At 38.3% G+C, this 25,903-nt stretch overlaps 1 protein-coding gene across 3 annotated transcripts in view; it reads right to left on the bottom strand.

The window, feature by feature from the left end:
- FNBP1L (formin binding protein 1 like) overlaps positions 1–21,035 on the bottom strand; it is a 120,463-nt gene extending 99,428 nt beyond the window's left edge. For all 3 annotated transcript variants that reach the window (XM_079934170.1, XM_079934168.1, XM_079934169.1), the window contains exon 1: positions 20,708–21,035. In XM_079934170.1, the coding sequence (XP_079790296.1) occupies positions 20,708–20,731 (24 nt within the window). In that variant the 5' untranslated portion in view covers positions 20,732–21,035. The remainder of the gene's footprint in view (positions 1–20,707) is intronic.
- Positions 21,036–25,903: the final 4,868 nt, after the last annotated feature.

Here is a 25,903-nt window from a genome sequence, read left to right as displayed (position 1 = left end):
AATTTCTCCCAGAAGCCTCAGAAGCAGCGGATTAAATCTCCACAATCAACTTGATGTACCCTGCATCTGTGAATACATAAAAAGACAACGAATCATCCCAAATTGACAAGGTGGACTTTGGGAGCAATAATATTTTTTTTCCCTTTTTTTCTTTTTGTGAGTGTGTATGTGTATGCTTCTGTGTGACATTTTGTCTGTGTAGCTTTGCTTTTACCATTTGCCCTAGCGTTGTCTGTCCATTTTTTTTTGTTTTGCTTTGGTTTTTTAGTATAGTTTTTAGCACTTGTTATCATTGGTGGATTTCTTTCTTGGTTTTGTTGCTCTCTTCTTTCTTTTTTCAATTACTTTTTAAAAAAATATAATTATTTTAATAACTATTTTATTATTTTATCTTATCTTATATTCTTCTTTCCTTCTTTTTTCTCTGCCCTCTTTTCTGAGCCGTGTGGATGACAGGCTCCTGATGCTCCAGCCAGGAGTCAGGGCTCTGCCTCTGAGGTGGGAGAGCCAAGTTCAGGACACTGGTCCACAAGAGACCTCAGAGCTCCACGTAATATCAAACAGCGAAAATCTCCCAGAGATCTCCATCTAAATGCCAAGACACAGCTCCACTCAACGACCGACAAGCTACGGTGCTGGACACCCTATACCAAACAAACTGGCAAGACAGGAACAAAACCCCGTCCATTAACAGAGACACTCCCTAAAATCATAATAAGGCCACAGACACCCCAAAACACACCACCAGTCGTGGACCTGCCCACCAGAAACACAAGATCCACCCTCATCCACCAGAACACAGGCACTAGTACCCTCCACCAGAAAGCCTACACAACCCACTGAACCAACCTTAGCCACTGGGGACAGACACCAAAAACAACGGGAACTATGAAACTGCAGCCTGCGAAAAGGAGACCCCAAACACAGTAAGTTAGGCAAAATGAGAAGACAGAGAAACACACAGCAGATGAAGGAGCAAGGCAAAAACCCACCAGACCTAACAAATGAACAGGAAATAGGCAGTCTACCTGAAAAAGAATTCAGAATAATGATAGTAAAGATGATCCAAAATCTTGGAAATAGAATGGAGAAAATACAAGATACGTTTAACAAGGACCTAAAAGAACTAAAGAGCAGGGCTTCCCTGGTGGCGCAGTGGTTGAGAGTCTGCCTGCCGATGCAGGGGACACGGGTTTGTGCCCCGGTCCGGGAAGTTCCCACATGCCACAGAGTGGCTAGGTCTGTGAGCCATGGCCGCTGGGCCTGTGCATCTGGAGCCTGTGCTCCACAACGGGAGAGGCCACAACAGTGAGACGCCGCGTACTGCAAAAAAAAAAAAAAAAGAACTAAAGAGCAAACAAACAGTGATGAACAACATAATAAGTGAAAGTAAAAATTCTCTAGAAGGGATCAGTAGCAGAATAACTGAGGCAGAAGAACGGATAAGTGACCTGGAAGATAAAATAGTGGAAATAACTACTGCAGAGCAGAATAAAGAAAAATGAATGAAAAGAACTGAGGACAGTCTCACAGACCTCTGGGACAACATTAAATGCACCAACATTCGAATTATAGGGCTCCCAGAAGAAGAAGAGAAAAAGAAAGGGACTGACAAAATATTTGAAGAGATTATAATTGAAAACTTCCCTAATATGGGAAAGGAAATAGTTAATCAAGTCCAGGAAGAAAAGAGAGTACCATACAGGATAAATCCAAGGAGAAATATGCCAAGACACATATTCATCAAACTATCAAAAATTAAATGCAAAGAAAAACTATTAAAGCAGCAAGGGAAAAACAACAAATAACACACAAGGGAATCCCCATAAGGTTAACAGCTGGTCGTTCAGCAGAAATTCTGCAAGCCAGAAGAGAGTGGCAGGATATATTTAAAGTGATGAAGGAGAATGCCTACAAACAAGATCACTCTACACAGCAAGGATCTCATTCAGATTTGACGGAAAAATTAAAACATTTATAAACAAGCAAAAACTAAAAGAATTCAGCACCACCACACCAACTTTACAACAAATGCTAAACGAACTTCTCTAGGCAGGAACCACAAGAGAAGGAAAAGACCTAAAATAACAAACCCAAAACAATTAAGAAAATGGTAATAGGAACATACATGTCGATAATTACTGTAAACATAAATGGATTAAATGCTCCAACCAAAAGACACAGATTGGCTGAAAGGATACAAAAACAAGACCCGTACATATGCTGTCTACCAGAAACCCACCACAGACCTAGGGACACGTACAGACTGAAAGTGAGGGGATGGAAAAAGATATTCCATGCAAATGGAAACCAAAAGAAAGCTGGAGTAGCAATTCTCATACCAGATAAAATAGACTTTAAAAAAAAGACTATTACAAAAGACAAAAAAGGACACTACATAATAATCAAGGGATCAATTAAGAAGGTATAACAATTGTAAATATTTATGCACCCAACATAGGAGCACCTGAATACATAAGGCAAATACTAACAGCCATAAAAGGGGAAATCAACAGTAACACAATCATAGTGGGAGACACCCCACTTTCACCAATGGACAGCTCATCCAAAATAAAAGCAAATAAGGAAACACAAGCTTTAAATGATACATTAAACAAGATGGACTTAATTAATATTTATAGGACATTCAATCCAAAAACAAAAGAACACACATTCTTCTCAAGTGCTCAGGGAACATTCTCCAGGAGAGATCATATCGTGGGTCACAAATCAAGCCTTGGTAAATTTAAGAAAACTGAAATCATATCAAGTATATTTTCCGACCACAACGCTATGAGACTAGATATCAATTACAGGGAAAAATCTGTAAAAAATAAAAACACATGGAGGCTAAACAATACTCTACTTAATAACTAAGAGATCACTGAAGAAATCAAAGAGGAAATCAAAAAATACCTAGAAACAAATAACAATGAAAACAGGACAACCCAAAACCTATGGGATGCAGCAAAAACAATTCTAAGAGGAAAGTTTATAGCAATACAATCCTACCTTAAGAAACACGAAATATCTCAAATAAACAACCTAACCTTACATCTAAAGCAATTAGAGAAAGAATTAAAAAATCCAAAGTTAGCAGAAGGAAAGAAATCATAAAGATCAGATCAGAAATAAATGAAAAAGAAATTAAGGAAATGATAGCAAAGATCAATAAAATTAAAAGCTGGTTCTTTGAGAACATAAAAAAAATTGATAAACCATTAGCCAGACTCATCAAGAAAAAAAAGGGAGAAGACTCAAATCAATAGAATTAGAAATGAAAAAGGGGAGGTAACAACTGACACTGAAGAAATACAAAGAATCATGAGAGGTTACTACAAGCAACTATATGCCAATTAAATGGACAACCTGGAAGAAATGGACAAATTCTTAGAAATGCACAACCCTCCGAGACAGAAAAAGGAAGAAACAGAAAATATGAACAGACCAATCAAAAGCACTTAAATTAAAACTGTGATGAAAAATCTTCCAATAAACAAAAGCCCAGGACCAGATGGATTCACAGGCGAATTCTTTCAAGCATTGAGAAAAGAGCTAACAGCTATCCTTCTCAAACTCTTCCAAAATGTATCTGAGCGAGGAACACTCCCAAACTCATTCTATGAGGCCACCATCACCCTGATACCAAAACCAGACAAAGACATCACGAAGAAAGAAAACAACAGGCCAATATCACTGATGAACATAGATGCAAAAATCCTCAACAAAATACTAGCAAACAGAATCCAATAACACATTAAAAGGATCATACACCATGATCAAGTGGGGTTTATCCCAAGAATGCAAGGATTCTTCAATACACACAAATCAATCAATGTGATACACCATACTAGCAAACTGAAGGAGAAAAACCATATGATCATCTCAAAAGATGCAGAGAAAGCTTTCGACAAAATTCAACACCCATTTATGATAAAAACCCTCCAGAAAGCATAAAGGGAACTTTCCTCAACATAATAAAGGCCATATATGACAAAGCCACAGCCAACATCATCCTCAATGGTGAAAAACTGAAACTATTTCCACCAAGATCAGGAACAAGGCAAGGTTGCCCACTCTCAACACTATTATTCAACATAGTTTTGTAAGTTTTAGCCACAGCAATCAGAGAAGAAAAAGAAATAAAAGGAATCTAAATCAGAAAAGAAGAAGTAAAGCTGTCACTATCTGCAGATAACATGACACTATACACAGAGAATTCTAAACATGCTACCAGAAAACTACTAAGGTTAATCAATGAATTTGGTGAAGTAGTGGGATACAAAATGAATGCACAGCTGTCTCTTGCATTCCTATACATTAATGATGAAAAATCTGAAAGTGAAATTAAGAAAACTCCCGTTTACCACTGCAACAAAAAGAATAAAATATCAAGGAATAAACCTACCTAAGGATACAAAAGACCTGTATGAAGAAAATCATAAGATGCTGATGAAAGAAATAAAAGATGATACAAATAGATGGAGAGATATACCATGTTCTTCGACTAGAAGAATCAACATTGCGCAAATGACTATACTACCCAAGGCAATCTACAGATTCAATGCAATCCCTAACAAACTACCACTGGCATTTTTCACAGAAATAAAAACAAAATTTTCACAATTTGTATGGAAACACGAAAGACCCCGAATACCCAAAGCAATCTAGAGAAATAAAAACGGAGCTGGAGGAATCAGGCTCCCTGACTTCAGACTATAGTACAAAGCTACAGTAATCAAGACAGTAAGGTACTGGCACAAAAACAGACATACAGATCAATGGAACAGGATAGGAAGCCCAGAGATAAACCCACACACATATAGTTACCTTATCTTTGATAAAGGAGGCAAGAATATACAGTGGAGAAAAGACAGCCTCTTCAGTAAGTGGTGCTGGGAAAACTGGACAGCTACATGTAAAAGAATGAAATTAGAACACTCCCTAACACCATACACACAAAGAAACTCAAAATGGATTAAAGACCTAAAAAAGTAAGGCCAGACAATATCAGACTCTTAGAAGAAAACATAGGGAGAACACTCTATGACATAAATCACAGCAAGATCCTTTTTGACCCACCTCCTAGAGAAATGGAAATAACAACAAAAATAAACAAATGGGACCTAATGAAACTTAAAATCTTTTGCACAGCAAAGGAAATCATAAACAAGACAAAAAGACAACCCTCAGAATGGGAGAAAATATTTGCAAATGAAGCAACTAACAAAGGATTAATCTCCAAAATTTACAAGCAGCTCATGCAGCTCAATAACAAAAAAACAAACAACCCAATCCAAAAATGGGCACAAGATCTAAATACACATTTCTCCAGAGAAGATATACAGATTGCCAACAAACACATGAAAGAATGCTCAACATCATTAATCATTAGTGAAATGCAAATCAAAACTACAATGAGGGAAAAAAAAAAAATACAATGAGATATCATCTCACACTGGTCAGAATGCCCATCATCAAAAAATCTACCAACAATCAACGCTGGAGAGGGTGTGGAAAAAAGGGAACCCTCTTGCACTGCTGGTGGGAATGTAAATTGATACAGTCACTATGGAGAACAGTATGGAGGTTCCTTAAAAAACTACAAATAGAACTACCATACGACCCAGCAATCCCACTACTGGGTATATACCCTGAGAAAACCATAATTCACGAAGAGTCACGTACCACAATATTCACTGCAGCTCTATTTAAAATAAACAGGACACGGAAGCAACCTAAGGGTCCATCAACAGATGAATGCATAAAGAAGATGTGACACATATAAACAATGGAATACTACTCAGCCATAAAAAGAAACGAAACTGAGTTATTTGTAGTGGGGTGGATGGACTTAGAGTCTGTCACACAGAGTGAAGTAAGTCAGAAAGAGAAAAACAAATACTGTATGCTAACACATATACATGGAATCTAAAAAAAAAACAAAAACAAAAATGGTCATGAAGAACCTAGGGGCAAGACAGGAATAAAGACACAGACCTACTAGAGAATGGAGTTGAGGATATGGGGAGGGGGAAGGGTAAGCTGGGACAAAGTGAGAGAGTGGCATAGACATATATACACTACCAAACGTAAAACAGATAGCTAGTGGGAAGCAGCCACATAGTACAGGGAGATCAGCTCAGTGGTCTGTGACCACTAGAGGCGTGGGATAGAGAGTGTGGGAAGGAGGGAGACGCAAGAGGGAAGAGACATGGGGACATATGTATATGTATAACTGATTCACTTTGTTATAAAGCAGAAACTAACACACCATTGTAAAGCAACTATACTCCAATAAAGATGTTGAAAAAAAAAAAAGAGAACATCCCTGTTAGTGCAGTGGTTAAGAATCCGCCTGCCAATGCAAGAGACATGGGTTTGAGCCCTGGTCTGGGAAGATCCCACATGCCACGGAGCAGCTAAGGCCAGGCACCACAACTACTGAGCCTGAACTCTAGAGCCCATGAGCCATAATTGCTGAAGCCCGCATGCCTAGAGCCCATGCTCCGCAACAAGAAAAGCCACTACAATGAGAAACCTGCTCACCACAACGAAGAGTATCCCCCGCTCGCCGCAACTAGAGAAATCCCGTATGCAGCAACGAAGACCCAATGCAGCCAAAAATAATTAATTAATTTTAAAAAGTAAAAAATAAAAAATAAATTTTAAAAAAACATATATTGTACAACACAGGGAATACAACCAATACTTTATAATAACTATAAATGGAATATAATCGTTAAAAGTTGTGAATCATTTTATTGTACACCTATGACCTATGTAATATTGTACCTCAATTGTACTTCTATTAAAAAATAAAAACAAATTAAATTAAAAAATAAAATAAAATGGAAAGTCATGCATGGGGACGCTGATTCAAGACGGCAGAGTAGAAGGATGTGCGCTCACTCCCTCCTGCGAGAATGACAACTGCTAAACAATCATCGAAAAGAAGACACTGGAACACACCAAAAAAGATTCCCCACATCCAAAGACAGAGGACAACCAGCAATGAGACTGTAGGAGGGGCGCAATCACAGGAAAATCAAATCCCATAACGGCTGGGTGGGTGACTCACAAACTGGAGAACACTTATACCACAAAAGTCCACCCACTGGAGTGAAGGTTCTGAGCCCCACGTCAGGCTTCCCAACCTGGGGGTCCAGGAACAGGAGGAGGAATTCCTAGAGAAGCAGACTTTGAAGGCTAGCGGGATTTGACTGCAGAACTTTGACAGGACTGGGGGAAACAAGCCTCCAATCTTGGAGGGCACACACAAAGTAGTGTGCGCATCGTGACCCAGGGGAAGGAGCAGTGACCCCATAGGAGACTGAACCATACCTACCTGCTAGTGTTGGAGGGTCTCCTGCAGAGGCAGTGGGTGGCTGTGGCTTACCATGGGGAAAAGGACACTGGCAGCAGAAGTTCTGGGAAGTACTCCTTGGCAGGAGCCCACCCAGAGTCACCATTAGCCACACCAAAGAGCTGGGTAGGCTCCAGTGTTGGGTCACCTCAGGCCAAACAACCAACAGGGAGGGACCCAGACCCCACCTATCAGTAGACAAGTGGATTAAAGTTTTACTGAGCTCTGCCCATCAGAGCAACACTCAGCTCTACCCACCACCAGTCCCTCCCATTAGGAAGCTTGCACAAGCCTCTTAGATAGCCTCATCCACCAGATGGCAGACACCAGAAGCAAGAAGAACTACAATTTTGCAGGCTGTGAAGGAAAACCACACTCACAGAAGTACAGGCAAAATGAAAGGCAGAGGACTTTGTACCAGATGAAGTAACAAGATAAAACCCAGAAAAACAACTAAATGAAGTGGAGACAGGCAACCTTCCAGAAAAAGAATTCAGAATGACAGTGAAGATGATCCAGGACCTCAAAAAAACAATGGAGGCAAAGATCGAGAAGATGCAAGAAATGTTTAACAAAGACCTAGAAGAATTAAGGAACAAACAGAGATGAACAATACAATAACTGAAATGAAAAATACACTAGAAGGAATCAACAGCAGAATAACTGAGGCAGAAAAACGGGTAAGTGACCTGGAAGACAGAATGGAGGAACTCACTGCCACAGAACAGAATAAAGAAAAAAGAATGAAAAGCAATGAAGACAGCCTAAGAGACCTCTGGGACAACATTAAATGCGCCAACATTAGCATTATAGGGGTCCCAGTAGGCAAAGAGAGGGAGAAAGGACCCAAAACAATATTTGAAGAGATTATAGTCTAAAACTTCCCTAACATGGGAAACGAAACAGCCATCCAAGTCCAGGAAGCACAGAGAGTCCCAGGCAGGATAAACGCAAGGAGAAACAGGCCAAGACACATAGTAATCAAATTGACAAAAATTAAAGAAAAAAAAAATTACTGAAAGCAGCAAGGGAAAAATGACAAATAATATACAAAGGAACTCCCATAAGGTTAACAGCTGATTTCTCTGCAGACACTCTACAAGCCAGAAGAGAGTGGCATGACATATTTAAAGTGATGAAAGGGAAGAACCTACAACCAAGATTACGCTACCTAGCAAGGATCTCATTCAGATTTGATGGAGAAATCAAAACCTTTACAGACAAGCAAAAGCTAAGAGAATTCAGCACCAGCAAACCAGCTCTACAACAAATGCTAAAGGAACTTCTCTAAGTGGGAAACACAAGAAAAGCACCTACAAAAACAAACCCAAAACAATTAAGAAAATGGTTATACGATCATACATATCAATAATTACCTTAAATGTGAATGGATTAAATGTTCCAACCAAAAGACACAGGCTCACTGAATGGATACAAAAACAAGACCCATATATATACCGTCTACAAGCAACCCACTTAAGACCTAGGGACACATACAGACTGAAAGTGAGGGGATGGAAAAAGATATTCCATGCAAATGGAAATCAAAGGAAAGCTGGAATAGGAATACTCATATCAGATAAAATAGACTTTAAAATAAACAATATTACAAGAGACAAGGAAGGACACTACATAATGATCAAGGGCTCAATCCAAGAAAAAGATTATAACAATTATAAATATATATGCACCCAACACAGAAGCACCTCAATACATAAGGCAACTGCTAACAGCTATAAAAGAGCAAATCCACAGTAACACAATAATAGTAGGGGACTTAAGCACTTCACTTACACCAATGGACAGATCATCCAGAGAGAAAATTAATAAGGAAACAGAGCTCTAAATGACACAATAGACCAGATAGATTTAATTGACGTTTACAGGACATTCCATCCAAAAAGAGCTTTTACACTTTCTTCTCAAGTGTGCATGGAACATTCTCCAGGATAGATCACATCTTGGGTCACAAATGAAGCCTCAGTAAATTTAAGAAAATTGAAATCGTATCATGCATCTTTTCTGACCACAACGCTATGAGATTAGAAATGAATTACAGGGGAAAAAAACGTAAAAAACACAAACACATGGAGACTAAACACTACATTACTAAATAACCAAGAGATCACTGAAGAAATCAAAGAGGAAATCAAAAAATACCTAGAAACAAATGACAATGAAAACACGACGATCCAAAACCTATGGGATTCAGCAAAAGCAGTTCTAAGAGGGAAGTTTACAGCTATACCAGCCTAACTCAAGAAACAAGGAAAATCTCAAATAAATAATCTAACCTTACACCTAAAGGAACTAGAGAAAGAAGAATGAACAAAACTCAAAGTTAGCAGAAGGAAAGAAATCATAAATATCTGGGTAGAAATAAATGAAATAGAAACAAAGAATACAATAGCAAAGATCAATAAAACTAAAAGCTGGTTCTTTGAGAAGATAAACAAAATTGATAAACCATTAGCCAGACTCATCAAGAAAAAGAGGGAGAGGAGTCAAATCAATAAAATTAAAAATGAAAAAGGAGACGTTACAACAGACACTGCAGAAATACAAAGCATCCTAAGAGACTACTACAAGCAACTCTATGCCAATAAAATGGACAACCTGGAAGAAATGGACACATTCTTAGAAAGATATAACCTTACAAGACTGAACCAGAAAGAATTAGAAAATATGAAGACCAATCACAAGCACTGAAATTGAAACTGTGATGAAAAATCTTCCAACAAACAAAAGTCCAGGACCAGCTGGCTTCATAGGTGAATTCTATCAAATATTTAGAGAAGAGCTAACACCCATCCTTCTCAAACTCTTCCAAAAAATTGCAGAGGAAGGAACACTCCCAAACCCATTCTATGAGGCCACCATCACCCTGATACCAAAACCAGACAAAGATACTACAAAAAAAGAAAAATTACAGACCAATATCACCGATGAATATAGACGCAAAAATCCTCAACAAAATACTAGCAAACAGAATCCAACAACACATTAAAAGGATCATATACCATAATCAGTGGGATTTATCCTAGGGATGCAAGGATTCTTCAATATACTCAAATCAATCAATGTGATACACCATATTAACAAATTGAAGAATGAAAACCATATGATCATCTCCATAGATGCAGCAAAGCTTTCGACAAAATTCAACACTCATTTATGATAAAAACTCTCCAGAAAGTGGGCATACAGGGAACCTACCTCAACATAATAAAGGCCATATATGACAAACTCACAGCAAACATCATTCTCAACGGTGAAAAACTGAAAGCATTTCCTCTAAGATCAGGAACAAGGATGTCCACTCTCACCACTCTTATTCAACATAGTTTTGGAAATCCTAGCCACGGCAATCAGAGAAGGAAAAGAAATAAAAGGAATACAAATTGGAAAAGAAGAAGTAAAACTGCCACTGTTTGCAGATGACATGATACTATACATAGAGAATACTAAAGATGCCACTAGAAAACTACTAGAGCTAATCAATGAATTTGATAAAGTTTCAGGAAACAAAATTCATGCACAGAAATCTCTTGCATTCCTATAGACTAATGATGAAAAACCCGAAAGAGAAATTAAGGAAACACTCCCATTTACCACTGCAACAAAAAGAATAAAATACCTAGGAATAAACCAACCTAGGGAGACGACCTGTATGCAGTAACTATAAAACACTGATGAAAGAAATTAAAGATGATACCAACAGATGAAGAGATATACCATGTTCTTGGATTGGAAGAATCAATATTGTGAAAATGACTATACTACCTAAAGCAATCTACAGATTCAATGCAATCCCTATCAAATTACCAATGGCGTTTTTTACAGAACTAGAACAAAAAATCTTAAAATTTGTATGGATATACAAAAGACCCCGAATAGCCAAAGCAGTCTTGAGGGGAAAAAACTGAGCTGGAGGAATCAGACTCCCTGTCTTCAGACTATACCTAAAAGCTACAGTGATCAAGACAATATGGTACTGGCACAGAAACAGAAACATAGATCAGTGGAACAAGATAGAAAGCCCAGAGGTAAAAACACGCACCTATGGTCAACTAATCTATGACAAAGGAGGCAAGGATATACAATGGAGGAAAGACAGTCTCTTCAATAAGTGGTGCTGGGAAAACCAGACAGCTACATGTAAAACAATGAAATGAGAACACTCCTTAACACCATACACAAAAATCAACTCAAAATGGATTAGAGACCTAAATATAAGACCAGACACTATAAAATTCTTAAAGGAAAACATTGGAAGAACACTCTTTGATATTAATCATAGCAAGATCCTTTTTGACCCACTTCCTAGAGAAATTGAAATAAAAACAAAAATAAACATATGGGACCTAATGAAACTTCAAAGCTTTTGCACAGCAAAAGAAACCATAAACAAGACGAAAAGACAACACTCAGAATGGGAGAATATATTTGCAAATGAATCAAGGGACAAAGGATTAATCTCCAAAATATATAAACAGCTCAGGCAGCTCAATATTAAAAAAACAAATAACCCAATCCAAAAATGGGCAGAAGACCTAAATAGACATTTCTCCAAAGAAGACATACAGATGGCCAAGAAGCACATGAAAAGCTGCTCAACATCACTAATTATTTGAGAAATACAAATCAATAGTTCAATGAGGTATCACCTCACACCAGTTAGAATGTTCTTCATCAGAAAATCTACAAACAACAAATGCTGGAGAGGGTGTGGAGAAAAAGGAACCCTCTTGCACTGTTGGTGGGAATGTAAATTGATACAGTCACTATGGAGAACAGTATGGAGATTCCTTTAAAAACTAAAAATAGAATTACCATATGATCCAGCAATCCCACTACTGGGCATATACCCAAAGAAAACTACAATTCAGAAAGACACAGGCACCCCAATGTTTACTGCAGCACTATTCACAATAGCCAGGTCATGGAAGCAACCTAAATGCCCATGGACAGATGAATGGATAAAGAAGATGTGGTACATATATACAATGGAATATTACTCAGCCATAAAAAGGAACGAAATGGGGTCATTTGTTGAGACATGGATGGATCTAGAGACTGTCATACAGAGTGAAGTAAGTCAGAAAGAGAAAAACAAATATCATATATTAACGCATATATGTGGAACCTAGAAAAATGGTACAGATGAACCGGTTTGCAGGGCAGAAATTGAGACACAGATGTAGAGAACAAACGTATGAACACCTAGGGGGGAAAGCCGTGGGGGGGTGGGAGTGGGGGGGTGATGAATTGGGCGATTGGGATTGACATGTATACACTGATGTGTATAAAACTGATGACTAATAAGAACCTGCTGTATAAAAAAAAAGTGATCAAATGTATTCTATTGGAAAGAAGCAAAAATACACCATATTTACTGTCTAAATTATATAATAATTTAATGATAAAAACAAAAGGCGGGGGGAGTTCCCTGGTGGTCTAGTGGCTAGGATTCAGTGCTTTCACTGCCGTGGCCCAGGTTCAATCCCTGGTCAGGGAACTGAGATCCCACAAGCTGCACGGCATGGCCAAAGGAAAAAAAAAAAAAGTATGTTCAGAAAACAAACAAAAAGCAGCTCTTAGAAATTAAAAATATAATAGCAAAAACGAAAATCTCAGCGTAAGAATTTCCAGTTTCCAGTAGTGTCGGGCTAGATTATTTGGATCAACTATCACTATTCCACTGGATAAGAACTTTTAAATATGGATAAAATATATTCCAAAAAGTTTAAAGCACCAAAAAACAAGCCAAGACAATAAGGAATTACAAAGTCACAAGTGAAGTAAAAATGAGAATCCAGAAAGGGAAAAAAGCATATACCACCTATTTTTGCCCTGAGGATATTTTGGATTTTTTGTTTTGATAACATTGCAAGAGCTATGGGGACAAAAACAAAATCCAACAACCACAGGAGGGAATTTCAAGCCCTAAACTTGTTTTAAGGTGGTCCCAGACTAGGAGTGACCCCAGGCACATGGCAGAAGAAAATACAAATCCTACATATACAATGAAACACTACAAACTAACCACAGAAGGATGATTCTCAAAGGGATCATATTAAATGGAAGAAGTCAGATGAAGTACATACCATATTATCATTTTTGTGAGGTTAAAAAAACCTACAAAACTAATCAATGGCAATGCAACTCAGAATAGTGATTGATTGCCTTTGGGGGATATTTACTGGGGATGGCGTAAGAGAGACTTCCATATCTTGCTCTTGGTTGGGAGTGACATGAATGAGTGCATTTATTTTATTTTTTCAAATCTTAACGTACATATAAAAACTGTACACTTTAATGTATGAATGTTATAATTTAATGAAGCTTTTATTTTAAATGTTATAATTTAATGAAGCTTTTATTTTAAAAGCTTTTTATTTTAAAATTTTAGAAAATTTTCAAATTAAATAAGTTAACAAATACTAATTATATTCAGCTTTCGCAAATAGTAAAGGATGTTAATTTAGTTCATGGTCTAAGTCTAGAAGATGATTCAAAAGTAATGGTTGCTATTTACCATAGCATTTTCAATGATTTTGATTTTTATAATTTATAATGGAAAAAAATCTCAACTAGCCACCATTAACATTTTTTTTATCTTTTTTTAGTTATTTCTGAGATATACATTTTAAAGTAATAACTAAAATATGACTTATAACATTATACCAGAACATACAAGATTTTTAGAAATTTCATGTAATGTCTGAAACATTTATATTAACATATTTCCATTAAAATAACCCAATGAAAGTTTAGTATTAGTTGTGTTTTTGTTTGTTTTTTTATACTGCAGGTTCTTATTAGTCATCAATTTTATACACATCAGTGTATACATGTCAATCCCAATCGCCCAATTCATCACACCACCATCCTCACCCCACAGCTGTTTTCCCCCCTTGGTGTCCATACTTTTGTTCTCTACATCTGTGTCTCAACTTCTGCCCTGCAAACCGGTTCATCCGTTAACATTTTTCAAAAATCTCTCAGAATCACCGTAACTTTTGTGCTCTCTGAAAAATCAATCTTTTATGTTTTCCCAATTCATTAAGTCTCAGACCATTTACATTTATATCATTTATACATGACAACCCTAATGTCAAAGCATATAACAACACTGTTTTCATTTTTAGAATCCAAAGGGCCACAAAATAGGCTATAAATAAGATAATCATTTGTACTCAAATAATTTAAGGAGATGAGAACTCAACACCTAAATAAATTGAGAAACATTTCATATGAAAAGACAGAAGTAATTAAATTTCAGATTATAAAAAGGATCCCTAAGATTAAAGAAAGGTATGAAACATACATGTTGGGGAAAAAAACATTAAAATAACCTTAGTTTTCAAAACATAGTTTGATGATAGAGTTCTAACAATTCATTGATTCCCTCATTCAACAAATATTTCACTGCTTATTATATGCCTATTCCTTTTCTACAAATTAGGAATACAACAGGGATACAAAAGGAATAAAACAGATGACTTTATGCTCTAGAAACAACAAAATAATGGTGTGCCAAAAATAGGAAAATCTGATTCTATACATTTGTGTTTTTTCAACATGTAACAAATATATACTAATATTTCACATATTTCACAAGGTATTGTTAAAAGTCTGATGATTAGTTCTCGATCAAGAACTTAAGAAAGGGCTTCCCTGGTGGCACAGTGGTTGAGAGTCCGCCTGCCGATGCAGGGGACACAGGTTCGTGCCCCGGTCCGGGAAGATCCCACATACTGTGGAGCGGCTGGGCCCGTAAGCCATGACCGCTGAGCCTGCGCGTCCGGAGCCTGTGATCCACAACGGGAGAGGCCACAACAGTGAGAGGCCCACATACCGCAAAAAAAAAAAAAAAAAAAAAAAGAACTTAAAAAATTGCTAATATATGGAAAAAGTTTTTGCTTCCTATAAAACAAAACCTTTACATAATATTTTCCTACTCATTTTTAATACGCACATGACTATGTTCCCCAAAAAAGAATTTTTTGTTTTTTGCTATTGAGATGAAAATGCTTAAAGTTGAAGATTATTAAATAAGATACCACTGGTAGGTGCACATAGAAGATGTTCCATAATTACAAACCATTATTATTCTCTTGTCCTATTTCCTGACTGCAAACAGGAGCTGATAAGGAAAAGTAGGCAAAACAGGCTTTTAAGTTTCTAGCCAAACCTGTATTTTATAGATTGGGGGAAGAAGAGAGTGCATTTTTTAAGATAAAAGGCAGGGAAGAGAAGTAGAAATGAGTGGTTTAAAGAATTAGCGATGAAGAGGAGATACTGGTTACAGGCAGCTCTCCAGCTTCCACCTTATCATCGTCAGGGCAAAATGGTGGCATAAATGGGTGTCTTGATTGCCTGTCACCCTCCTTAACTAGTAACAACAATATCTGTAATACAGTGTTGAACACAACAATTTCTACCCAAAAAAAAGGATGTAAGATATAAATATTTATACCATTACTATTTTCCAAAGATTTGAATATATAAGAAATAAATATAAGGTGGTAGTCCCATAAGAAAGATAATATCCAGAATGTGTACTCTGGAAGGAAGAAGGGGTGGGAAGGAACTGGTCAACAAAGGATATTCTGAACAGTGATATCAATGTAAGGGAATATTCTAGAGTTAGGAAAGTAATATCACCTCAAAATGACTCTAAGATTTTTCACAGCAGGTCTGACATTATAAGCCTTAATAAATCTTACCATACATCACACAGTGCTTCCCCATAATAGACACTCAATAATTATTTCATTTTTTAAACCAAATTCCTACACTAGTTTCATGGCCTTTGAAAAAAACAATTCAACTCATGATAAGGGGTTCTCTTTGTCGAACTCCTCTAGATAAGCACCTTCTAAAAAAATCTTAAGTAAAACTAAGATTTGGTCTAACCACTACAGATTACAATGGGACCAAATTCCTTTGTTCTAGAAAAATCTACATGTGGCCTAAGATTTCATCAGCTATTTGGGGTTTTTTCCCCCCTTCAGTTTTATTGAGATATAACTGGCATGCAGCACTGTATAAGTTTAAGGTACAGCACAATGATTTGACTTAACATGCATCATAAAATGATTACCACAATAAGTTCAGTGAATATCCATCATCTCATACAAATACAAAATTAAAGAACTAAAAAACCTTTTTCTCCTTTGGGATGAGAATTCTTAGGATCCACTCTCTTAACAACTTTCATATATAACATACAACAGTGTTAACTGTATTTACCACCTTGTACATTACATCCCCAGTACTTACTTATAACTGGAAGTTTATACCTTTGGGCTGTCTTCATCTATTTCCCCCTCCTCCCTACCCTCCCCCGACGACAAATCTAATCTCGCCATGAGCTTGTTTTTGAACTATAACTGACCTACAACACTGTTAGTTCCTGTTACACAACATAGTGATTCGATATTTCTAAACATTTCAAAATGATCACCATGGCAAGATGAGTTACCATTCATTGGCTATTGTGGCAGTCACATCATCAGCCTATCAGGTAAACTCACAACAACTACCTTTAGAGGTCAGTTCTTCCCCAATCTGTAAAAGTTGTTAACCAAAATACTAAAACTTAACTTCATCATTTTGGCTTCAGATTGTTAAAACCTTCTTGAATTGTTAACTAGACCACTAATTTATCATCACCTACGAAGGCCTTCAGAACCATAAAAACTTCCTCAAGGATGCAATTATTAATCAGTAATCAGTACTCTGGGTAATGCAATGAACTACTAATTCAATTGGGCGAAAACATGTAGGATCAGCAATAGGCACTGTATTAGAGAAAACAAAAAGATTAACCCAGTCCCTACACTCAAGGACTCAAAAAGTCTAGTACATTTACAATATAAGTGTTAAAATAGAAGTGCTACATAGAGAAAAAAGATAAAGAAGCATTAAATTAAAGGGTTAAGACTAGGAGTGTAAAATAAAGAATCCACTGAATCTATCATGCAATGCACACTTTTCAGTTTCTTCCAAAAAGATATCATGAGCTTTGTCAAATGCACCTAGCTAAAAAGTATGATGAAAATAGCAATGGCTTTTAAATTATACACTCTGAAAACTAAGGACCAAAAATCATAGACCAGGAAACTAAGGCATAAAAAAGGTTTATATGTTTCCTATAAATTAAGTCAGACATTTGAACCTACTTCCTAATTTCCAGACTAGTCCCCTCATTTCCCGGCGGGGGTAAGGGAGGGGAATTTTTTAATAAATCATGATTTGAATGTGATGTGCTCAGCCATTTTCTTTCCTATCTATACACTCGCAGTCCATACATACACTGATTTTTTTTTCCATTGAACTTTAACTGGCTCCTCAAAAAACTAAAAGCCTATCTCCTAATAAATAAAACTTACTGACTAAACATAGGACTTCTCCAATCTCTAATTTCCTTATTTGTAAAAAGAGCTAATAATTACAAAATCTATGCTTTGCAAAATCATTAATTCATATTTAGACTTCTTAATCCAACCATTCTTCCTATGGTAATAAAGAATTCAACACAATAAACAATGCATCCTGAAGAAATGAAGACGCTGTCACCTCTTTGCATTATATTACCCAGAACTGAGTCTCTAGCATATATTCACTACTTTGCTTAAATGCTCATTCGGAACACAAGAAATCCCTTAAAGCACAGTTCAAATTTATTACCAGTTGATTCATATCCCCTCACAACTACACAAACAAAAGTCTGACACAACCAATTTAGCCTATCACTATCAGTTCTGTCCCCCAGAGTCACTATTAGAGTGGTTTTAATTTTTTTACTTTATTCTCAAGTTTAACATAAGACAGATAGCAATAAATGCCAATGAGTATTATAAGAAATAAACTTAAGTTTGAGTGCATAACTGCATTTTATCATAATTTTTTTTGTAACATGTTATCAATAAAGTTTAACTCTGGGACAGTAAGGTGATCCTACACATGAAAATAATATAAGAACTGGTTTCTAAATTCAAATTTTCAAGATAATTTTCCCAACCTCAAATTTCTCAATGGCAAGAGCACAGTTCAGGTGTCTGTTACAATCTACTGGAAACACAATATCCTTTTTCAAAACTGAGATTAGTAAAAAATAGGAAATCTAGTCAAATTTTTCTAAGGTCTCTTCTGGTCCCAACAATAGTCCTCTCTACACCAACTTCTACTTATGTAAGGTGTAAGCATCCAACTGATATTAGCTGATTCCACATTATTTAATTCCTAATAAATGTTTCCCTCAAATCCTCAAACCACTAAAAAAAATTTAAAAGATGGAGATATATTAAGTTTTACGAGAAAAATTAATTTTAAAATTTTTCATAATTTTCAAAAGGATACGAAACAATTTTTAGTTAGAACAGAAATTCCCATCTCTTCTATGGTTTACCTTTTTAAATTGCTGAAAAACTACTCAAATGCTGAACGTAAATAACCAAACTACAGGAGATGGGTAATTGCTTCTGATTGTATTATATTCTTAAATTAAAATTTTTTTAAAGCTTTAAAAATCACATTTTAGTCTTCACTAAAATATTTTGTTCCTCCTTAAAACTGCTTTTCTACAGTGTGATACAAAGCAATTTTTTCCGATCTAAATTAAGAGTTACACCTAAATAATATTCCTCCACTGTTTTATTATTTGTACTTTTTAAAAGTATTCTGCTTATATTTTTGCTCCCTCTGAAACATGGATCATACAAGTATGTAAAAATAAAAATATTTTCTAATTATAAAAATGGAAAATGAAATATATCCATCTCCTTTAATTAGGAAATACTATAATCAATTAGAGAATGTACTAAATCAAAGGGAAGAGATCAATAATGCCTGAGAATCTAACCAAAGTAAAAGATTAAAGCTCACATAATTTACTATACAATCCCCCCCAATACAAGAACAATTAATGCTATCTAAGAACGTAATGGAGAGGCTCCTAGATATTTTCTCTTGGGTGGTGTGTTTACAGACTGGGCAAACACTTGTCCAGAACGCTGCAGATTCCTGGGCTTGCTAAGGAGGTGTTCAACTAGACGAACTCTAAAGTCTCTTTCAATTCTAAGATTCCCAATCTGTGAATAAAATGTGAAAAACAACATAAAACACTGTGCCCAATGAAGGCTGATCAATTAACCGATATGCCTTCACTGCCACCCTAACTGTATGCCTGGAGACGAAAAAGTTCTTTCTCCTCTTTTCTCTGCAGTGATTTCACGAGATCCTGGTTAACAAAAGGCACGGAAAACATACACAGGTGGGATAAAAAGAGGAGTGGCTGAAATGAGGCGGCTCTCGGGACAGCGCCCCCAGCTCCCCGTCCCTCGGCAGCACCTGAGAAATCACTGCCCTCCACACCTCCACCCTTCTGTGGAGGCGTCGCGAGAGAATTCTCCGACCTATTACAGTCCACCCGCACCTGGCCAGAGACCGGTCATTGTCTGGAGCCTTCAGCGCCCAAGACAAGCAAGGAGAAAAGAGAAAGAAAAGCGGGAGAAGGAGTGAGAATAATGGACAACGGAAAGGGAAGTAAAGCAATCGGGAAGCCATACGCTCCTTTTGGCAAAATTGGCTTCCCTATCGATCACTCAATTTAATTCAGATCCCAAATGCCAACCCCCCGGCCCAAGGCAGCAGCCAAGGGTGGCCCAGCCGGAGTCCCCGAAGCTACCCCGGTCAGAGAACGGAGACAAGGAGAGGGAAATGGGCGTGTGGGTTGGGCCTGGCTGGCCGGAGGCCGGGCTCGGAACAAAGCCTCCCGGCTCCCCCTACCTGGGGCGAGGGCGGCGGGCGGTGCCTCGCGGCTCCCCGCGTCGCCCCAGCCCGGCGACGCCCTCGCCCCGGGGACCCTTGCCAGGGCGAGGGGCCGCGGCGAGCCCCCTCCCCGCCCGCCAACAGCGCCCCTTCGGGACAATGGGCCCCCTCCCCCGCCTACGGGAGGGGAGATACAAAGGCAGAGAAGCGCGGCCCGGCACGGAGCCAGGCGTCCGGAAAGTGAAGGCGGAGGAGGGAGAGGGGACAGGAGAGGATGGCGGCGGACGCGGCAGCCCGCGGGCCGCTCCCCCAGCCGTCCAAGCCTCTGCCCTCAGCCCCACCGCCGCGGCAACGACGGGAGCGCGGACCAGCAGCCTCTCAAGTCCCGGCCGAGAGGGAAGAAGGGTCTGCACACAAAGAGGAGCGGGACCCCCACCCTCCGCCAACACCAGCGCCGGGGATGGCCCGACGCGCTCTGGCCGCCAACGGCCAGCGGCGCCTGCCCAGCCCGAGCCCCTCCGGGGCCGGGGTTCGCACTGGGCGCCCCTCTCCCGGACTCACCCAAAGCTCCGTGCCCCAGCTCATGGCGGAACTCGAGGCGACTCGAGCCGTCTGGCTGCCCCGCTGTCCGTCCGTCTGTCGGCTCTGCAGTCAGTCTGTCCGACCTCCCACTGGCGGGCTCGCGGCTCAGCTGCTCAGCCTCCGAAGGTGCCGCCACCGCCGGTTTCCCCAGTGAGGGAGAAAGACGCGACTGTAGAAGCCGCCGACGCCGCGTCCCCGCCTCCCGAAGCCTGCGGGGAGGGGGCCCGGGCTGCGGGGAGGCGGGACGCGGAGAGGGGAGGGGGCTGGGCGCGATGCACCCTGGGATTGGGGCGGACCCGCTCTCGCCTGGCGGAGGTTGGTAGGGTCCGCTCGCCGAAGGGTTTCGGCTCTTCCCTCGCGTCCAGTCTCTTGCTTCTCATACCTCCTGGCTAGGACTATCCCACCGCCGCCGTCATTCGAATATCTGCCTCCAAGAAGGAAAGGGAGGGAAGGAAAAGTCGCCCACAGCCCTTCTCTACCCTGAGCCCCTTAAATGAGGCAACTCCTTCCTGCCTCTTGCCTCCTCCACTTGGGAGAAACCCAGATAAAGAAACCTCATCCAAATCCTTGGGTTTAGATTGTGAAGAGTTGTAGTCTATTTATAAGAAAAAAAAGTCTTAATGGTTAAAGTGATCTTGGGAATCACCGAAACGTGTAGAGCGTCAAAGGAGAAGGCAACTTGCCCGATTCTGTTTTTAACAAAACATTTTAATTTTGTAAGTCCTGTCAGGAAATCATAAAAAGAGGCAGATATTTCGGCATTCATTTGGGAATGTTGCCATGACAGGAGATGAAAAACATGCACAAATGTGACCCGAGCTGTCACCTAAAGGGAAAGGAGAACTGAGCTTGCCCCCTTTCTGGAATGGGCACCTCGTGCGTGGAGGTGTTGGATGGGAGGCAGATTCCTAACCGGTAGTGCAAAGAGCCTCTTCCGAACTTCAGATATCTCTCACTCAGAATATCGGAACCTTGGATGCAGGTCCACCATTTCCTTGTTTCTCTGTGGAGTTACTTCCTGGCCTCTCTGAATAATCATTAACTGCAGTCGGCAAGTTTGACTTGTTGCTATTAAGACATCAAGTACGCTTAGCAACTCCCTAACCTATGCTTGAGCGTTAATTGCTTGTCTCCGAAACACCACACACACATACACACACACAGAGTTCAGTCCAGTTACTAGTAGTAAAGTACTCCTCAGTGTGTCTTGACAGCTGTGTCTTAAGTTCTCCCAACCGGCTAGTCAGCATTCGAAACTCCCCCCCATTATAGGGCCTGCTCAGGTGCCCCAATCTCTTCCGCTTTAATCCTTGTCCCTGCCTAGCTGTACTTCCTCTTGGCCTTGAGGCAAATATCCTGAGCCCTCCTGACCTTCCAGCCACGACTCTTGCTAAATTGTTTGCTGCAGTTCTGAGTCCAGCTCCAGGATACAAATACCTCTTCCAAGTGGGTTGTCACCAATATTTAAATGCTCATGTGCTATGCACTGAAAAGGCTGTTAAGCATTGACTAAACACTTTCTCTTTCCAACATTTTTCTATTTCCTTCAAGGTTATTTATGTCACCTTATACTACTATCTACCTCTCCTACCCCTTTAAAAAAAATTGTGCTTTCCATTTCAAAGTAAAATAATCTACCATTCACAGTAAAGATTATCCTCAACCATACTGTTTACACAATTCCCCAATTGAACATAAAGTTTTATCTCCTAGATGAGCATTTTCTTCTTCCAAAATTTCTGAACAGAACTCCACACTTAGAACAATTAATTTCTCTTCAAAAAGTTAGGTTTGGGGGCATCAAATTCAGAAAAAAATTCTGTTAGTCTACATTATCATAAATTTAAATATAATTAATATAAGCAACTTAAATTGAGAATCCCCAAATAATTATTTAACTTACAAAATTATTTCATGATACTGAAATTCACTATTTACTTCAACAAACTCTTTAAGCAAAACTTATTAAAAGTGGAAACTATCACAAAAAATATATATGTTTTGTGTTATATTTTGTTATGAAAATAATGAAGATCAATCAGATTTCAGAGTGTTCCTTTTCATAACAAATCTCTAAAATAGTATAGGGGCATTTTAGCTAACAAACATCAGAGGTGTTTTCCACACACATATATAGTCACATACACAAATATATATTATCAGCATGGCAGTTTATAAGGCTGCTGATTTTTAACATAATCAGAATACATTGGGTACTAAATTATTTTTGTATATAAGATTTATTCTTTATGGACCCATGACAAGGTATTTTGTGAGCAGTTCAAACACATCATTTTTATCTCTAAAAAAGGTAAAACATAACTTTTAGCATCTTGAAAGCAAAATCTCTTTGGTATAACAGCAATCTATTATTAATACATTCCAGATACTACCCCCAAATCATATTTTGCATCAAGTGATAAAATTCTGTCCAACCAATTATCTTGTATCTTTTTGCTACTTGACCTATTTTGGCAATCCATCACCACATAGTTTCTGTTTCAAATTACATATTTTATAAGGTAATCAACACTAAGAAGGAATCGAGGAAATAATATTCTTCTAACTTTCTCTATATATTTTTACAATGGAGCCACTATACCAAGTAAACTTGAAGGAGCTCAAATTACACAAGCTTATTGCAATTTTAAAAAGTATTATACTGTCTTTTTATTAATTATGAAAAATAACTTTCATTTAATGCATTTTATCCTCAGGCATATACTTGAACTCTACTCCATGATAAGCCATTAAAGTGTTGCATTTTCTTTTGCATATTTTTATCATGTATTAATTCAAATGTAAGCCCTTTTTATAATTCTTTATGTAATAAATATTTAGCTAATGCTCTTTTTAGTTTCAATTTTTCCTGGCATGAAAGACATACAGATGGCCAACAGGCACATGAAAAGGTGTTCAACATCGTTAATCATCAGAAAATGCAAATTAAAGCCATAGTGAAATATCATCTCACATCTGTCAGAATGGCTATCATCAAAAAGAACACAAATAACAGATGTTGGTGAGGATGTGGAGAAAAGGGGACCCTCACACACTGTTAGTGGGAATGTAAATTGGTGCAGCTACTGTGGGAAACAGTATGGAGGTTTCTCAAAAAAATAAAACTAGGGCTTCCCTGGTGGCACAGTGGTTGGGAATCTGCCAGTGCAGGGGTTGGGAATCTGCCAGTGCAGGGGACATGGGTTCGAGCACTGGTCCAGGAAGATCCCACATGCCGTGGAGCAACTAAGCCCATGCACCACAGCTACTGAGCCTGTGCTCTAAAGCCCACGAGCCACAACTACTGAGCCATGTGCCACAACTACTGAAGGCTGCGCGCCTAGAGCCTGTGCTCCACAACAAGAGGAGCCACTGCAATGAGAAGGCTGCGCACCACAGCAAAGAGTAGCCCCTGCTCGCCACGACTAGAGAAAGCCCATGCGCAGCAACAAAGACCCAACGCAGCCAAAAAGAAATAAATTTAAAAAAAAAAAACCTAAAAATAGAACTAACAGATGACCCAGCAATTCCACTCCTGGGTAAATATCCAAAAAAAACAAAAACACTAATTTGAAAAGATACATGCACTCCAATGTTCATAGCAGATATAGATACAGATAAACATATACATATATATATATATATATATATATATACACACACATATATATGTCACAATGGAATACTACTCAGCCATAAAAAAATACTGAAATTTTGCCATTTGCAACAACACGGATGGCCTTGGAGGGTACTGTGTTAAGTGAAGTAAGTCAGACAGAGAGAGACAAATTCTGTTTTATCACTTATATGTGGAATCTGAAAAGTAAAACAAACTAGTGAATATTACAAAAAAGAAACAGACTTACAGATATAGAAAACTAGTGGTTACCAGTGGAGAGAGGGAAAGGGAGAGGAGCAAGGTAGGGGTAGGGGATTAAGAGGTAAAAACTACTATGTATAAAATAAATAAGCTACAAGGATATATAGTACAGCATAGAAAATATAACCAATATTTATAATAAGTATAAATGGAATGTAACCTTTAAAAATTGTGAATCACAATGTCATACACCTGAAACTTATGTAATATTGCACATCAAGTATACCTCAATAAAAAAATTCCTGGCATGAATTTCCTTATTAAGTCAAATTGTGAAACACAGTTGTTCACTGCTACGTTCTGGAATATAGAGTAATTTACTTGTCCAAATGTATCAACCTCCAACCATAAATCAATCTCTTGTCAAAATTAAATTTTTGCAAAAGTTTATTCCATGTATAAAGTTAGTAATGTCTTAAACACTTTTTTGAAAAGTGTTTCCAAAGAAAAAACAAAGCTTTAGATCAACTTAATATTTGGAGCATAGAGAACATTCCTATGCATATGTGCATCAATGTCCCATCCACAAATGGTTACCAATCATACATAATTTCCACCATTGAAAGGAAACAATCTCTGGCATAAACAATGGCAATTCCTTTCTTGTCATTTAAATATCTTAAAAATATGTCTTAAAAATAAAACTATGGAGGCAGTGTCCACAAATAGGATTATTACCTACATAGGATGGCCAGAACAATCAAGCTAAAATTACCTTTAGGAAGAATATCAAGGCAGGGTACTTGGCACCTCTGTTTTAATGCTTCAAATGGAGCACCACACCAGGAATGGGATCATACTAGAATACTGATCCACACAGCCAAATGAAGAATGGTACTGGCTAGTTAACAGTTACCACTACTTTCTGCACTAACAGCTTTCCTAACCAAGAATAGGAAGACATTCAAAACGTCAAGAGCATACTTTAAGGTGGCTCACTGAAAAGAAAGAAAGAAAGAAAACCACCTACTGTTTTGTCTTTGGGGATTCTGCTCTCCGTTATTGAATCCAGTTAAAGCATTTTATATAACAGCTCTAATGAAACTTGGCAAAAAGTAAAAGTAAAAGAAAATTCCACATAAATCAAACGGAATAGATTTGCTTAAAGGGGTAACTCATTTCCGGTTTTCTATGATGATTGTTTTTTTCCCACTGGTCGTTATGGAACTTTGTAACTCTAAAAGCATTTAGGTATTTATTTAAGTTAAATTCTCCTTAGAGCCAGGAGACCTGATAGAACAAAAGTAGCAGATTTCTTCAGGTGTTTATTAAACCTTCGCAAACCCATCCAAAAT

This window comes from Stenella coeruleoalba (genome assembly GCF_951394435.1).
Source record: "Stenella coeruleoalba genome assembly, chromosome: 1".
NCBI classification, from domain to species: Eukaryota; Metazoa; Chordata; class Mammalia; order Artiodactyla; family Delphinidae; genus Stenella; species Stenella coeruleoalba.
This window is presented reverse-complemented; position numbering and strand designations above follow the sequence as displayed.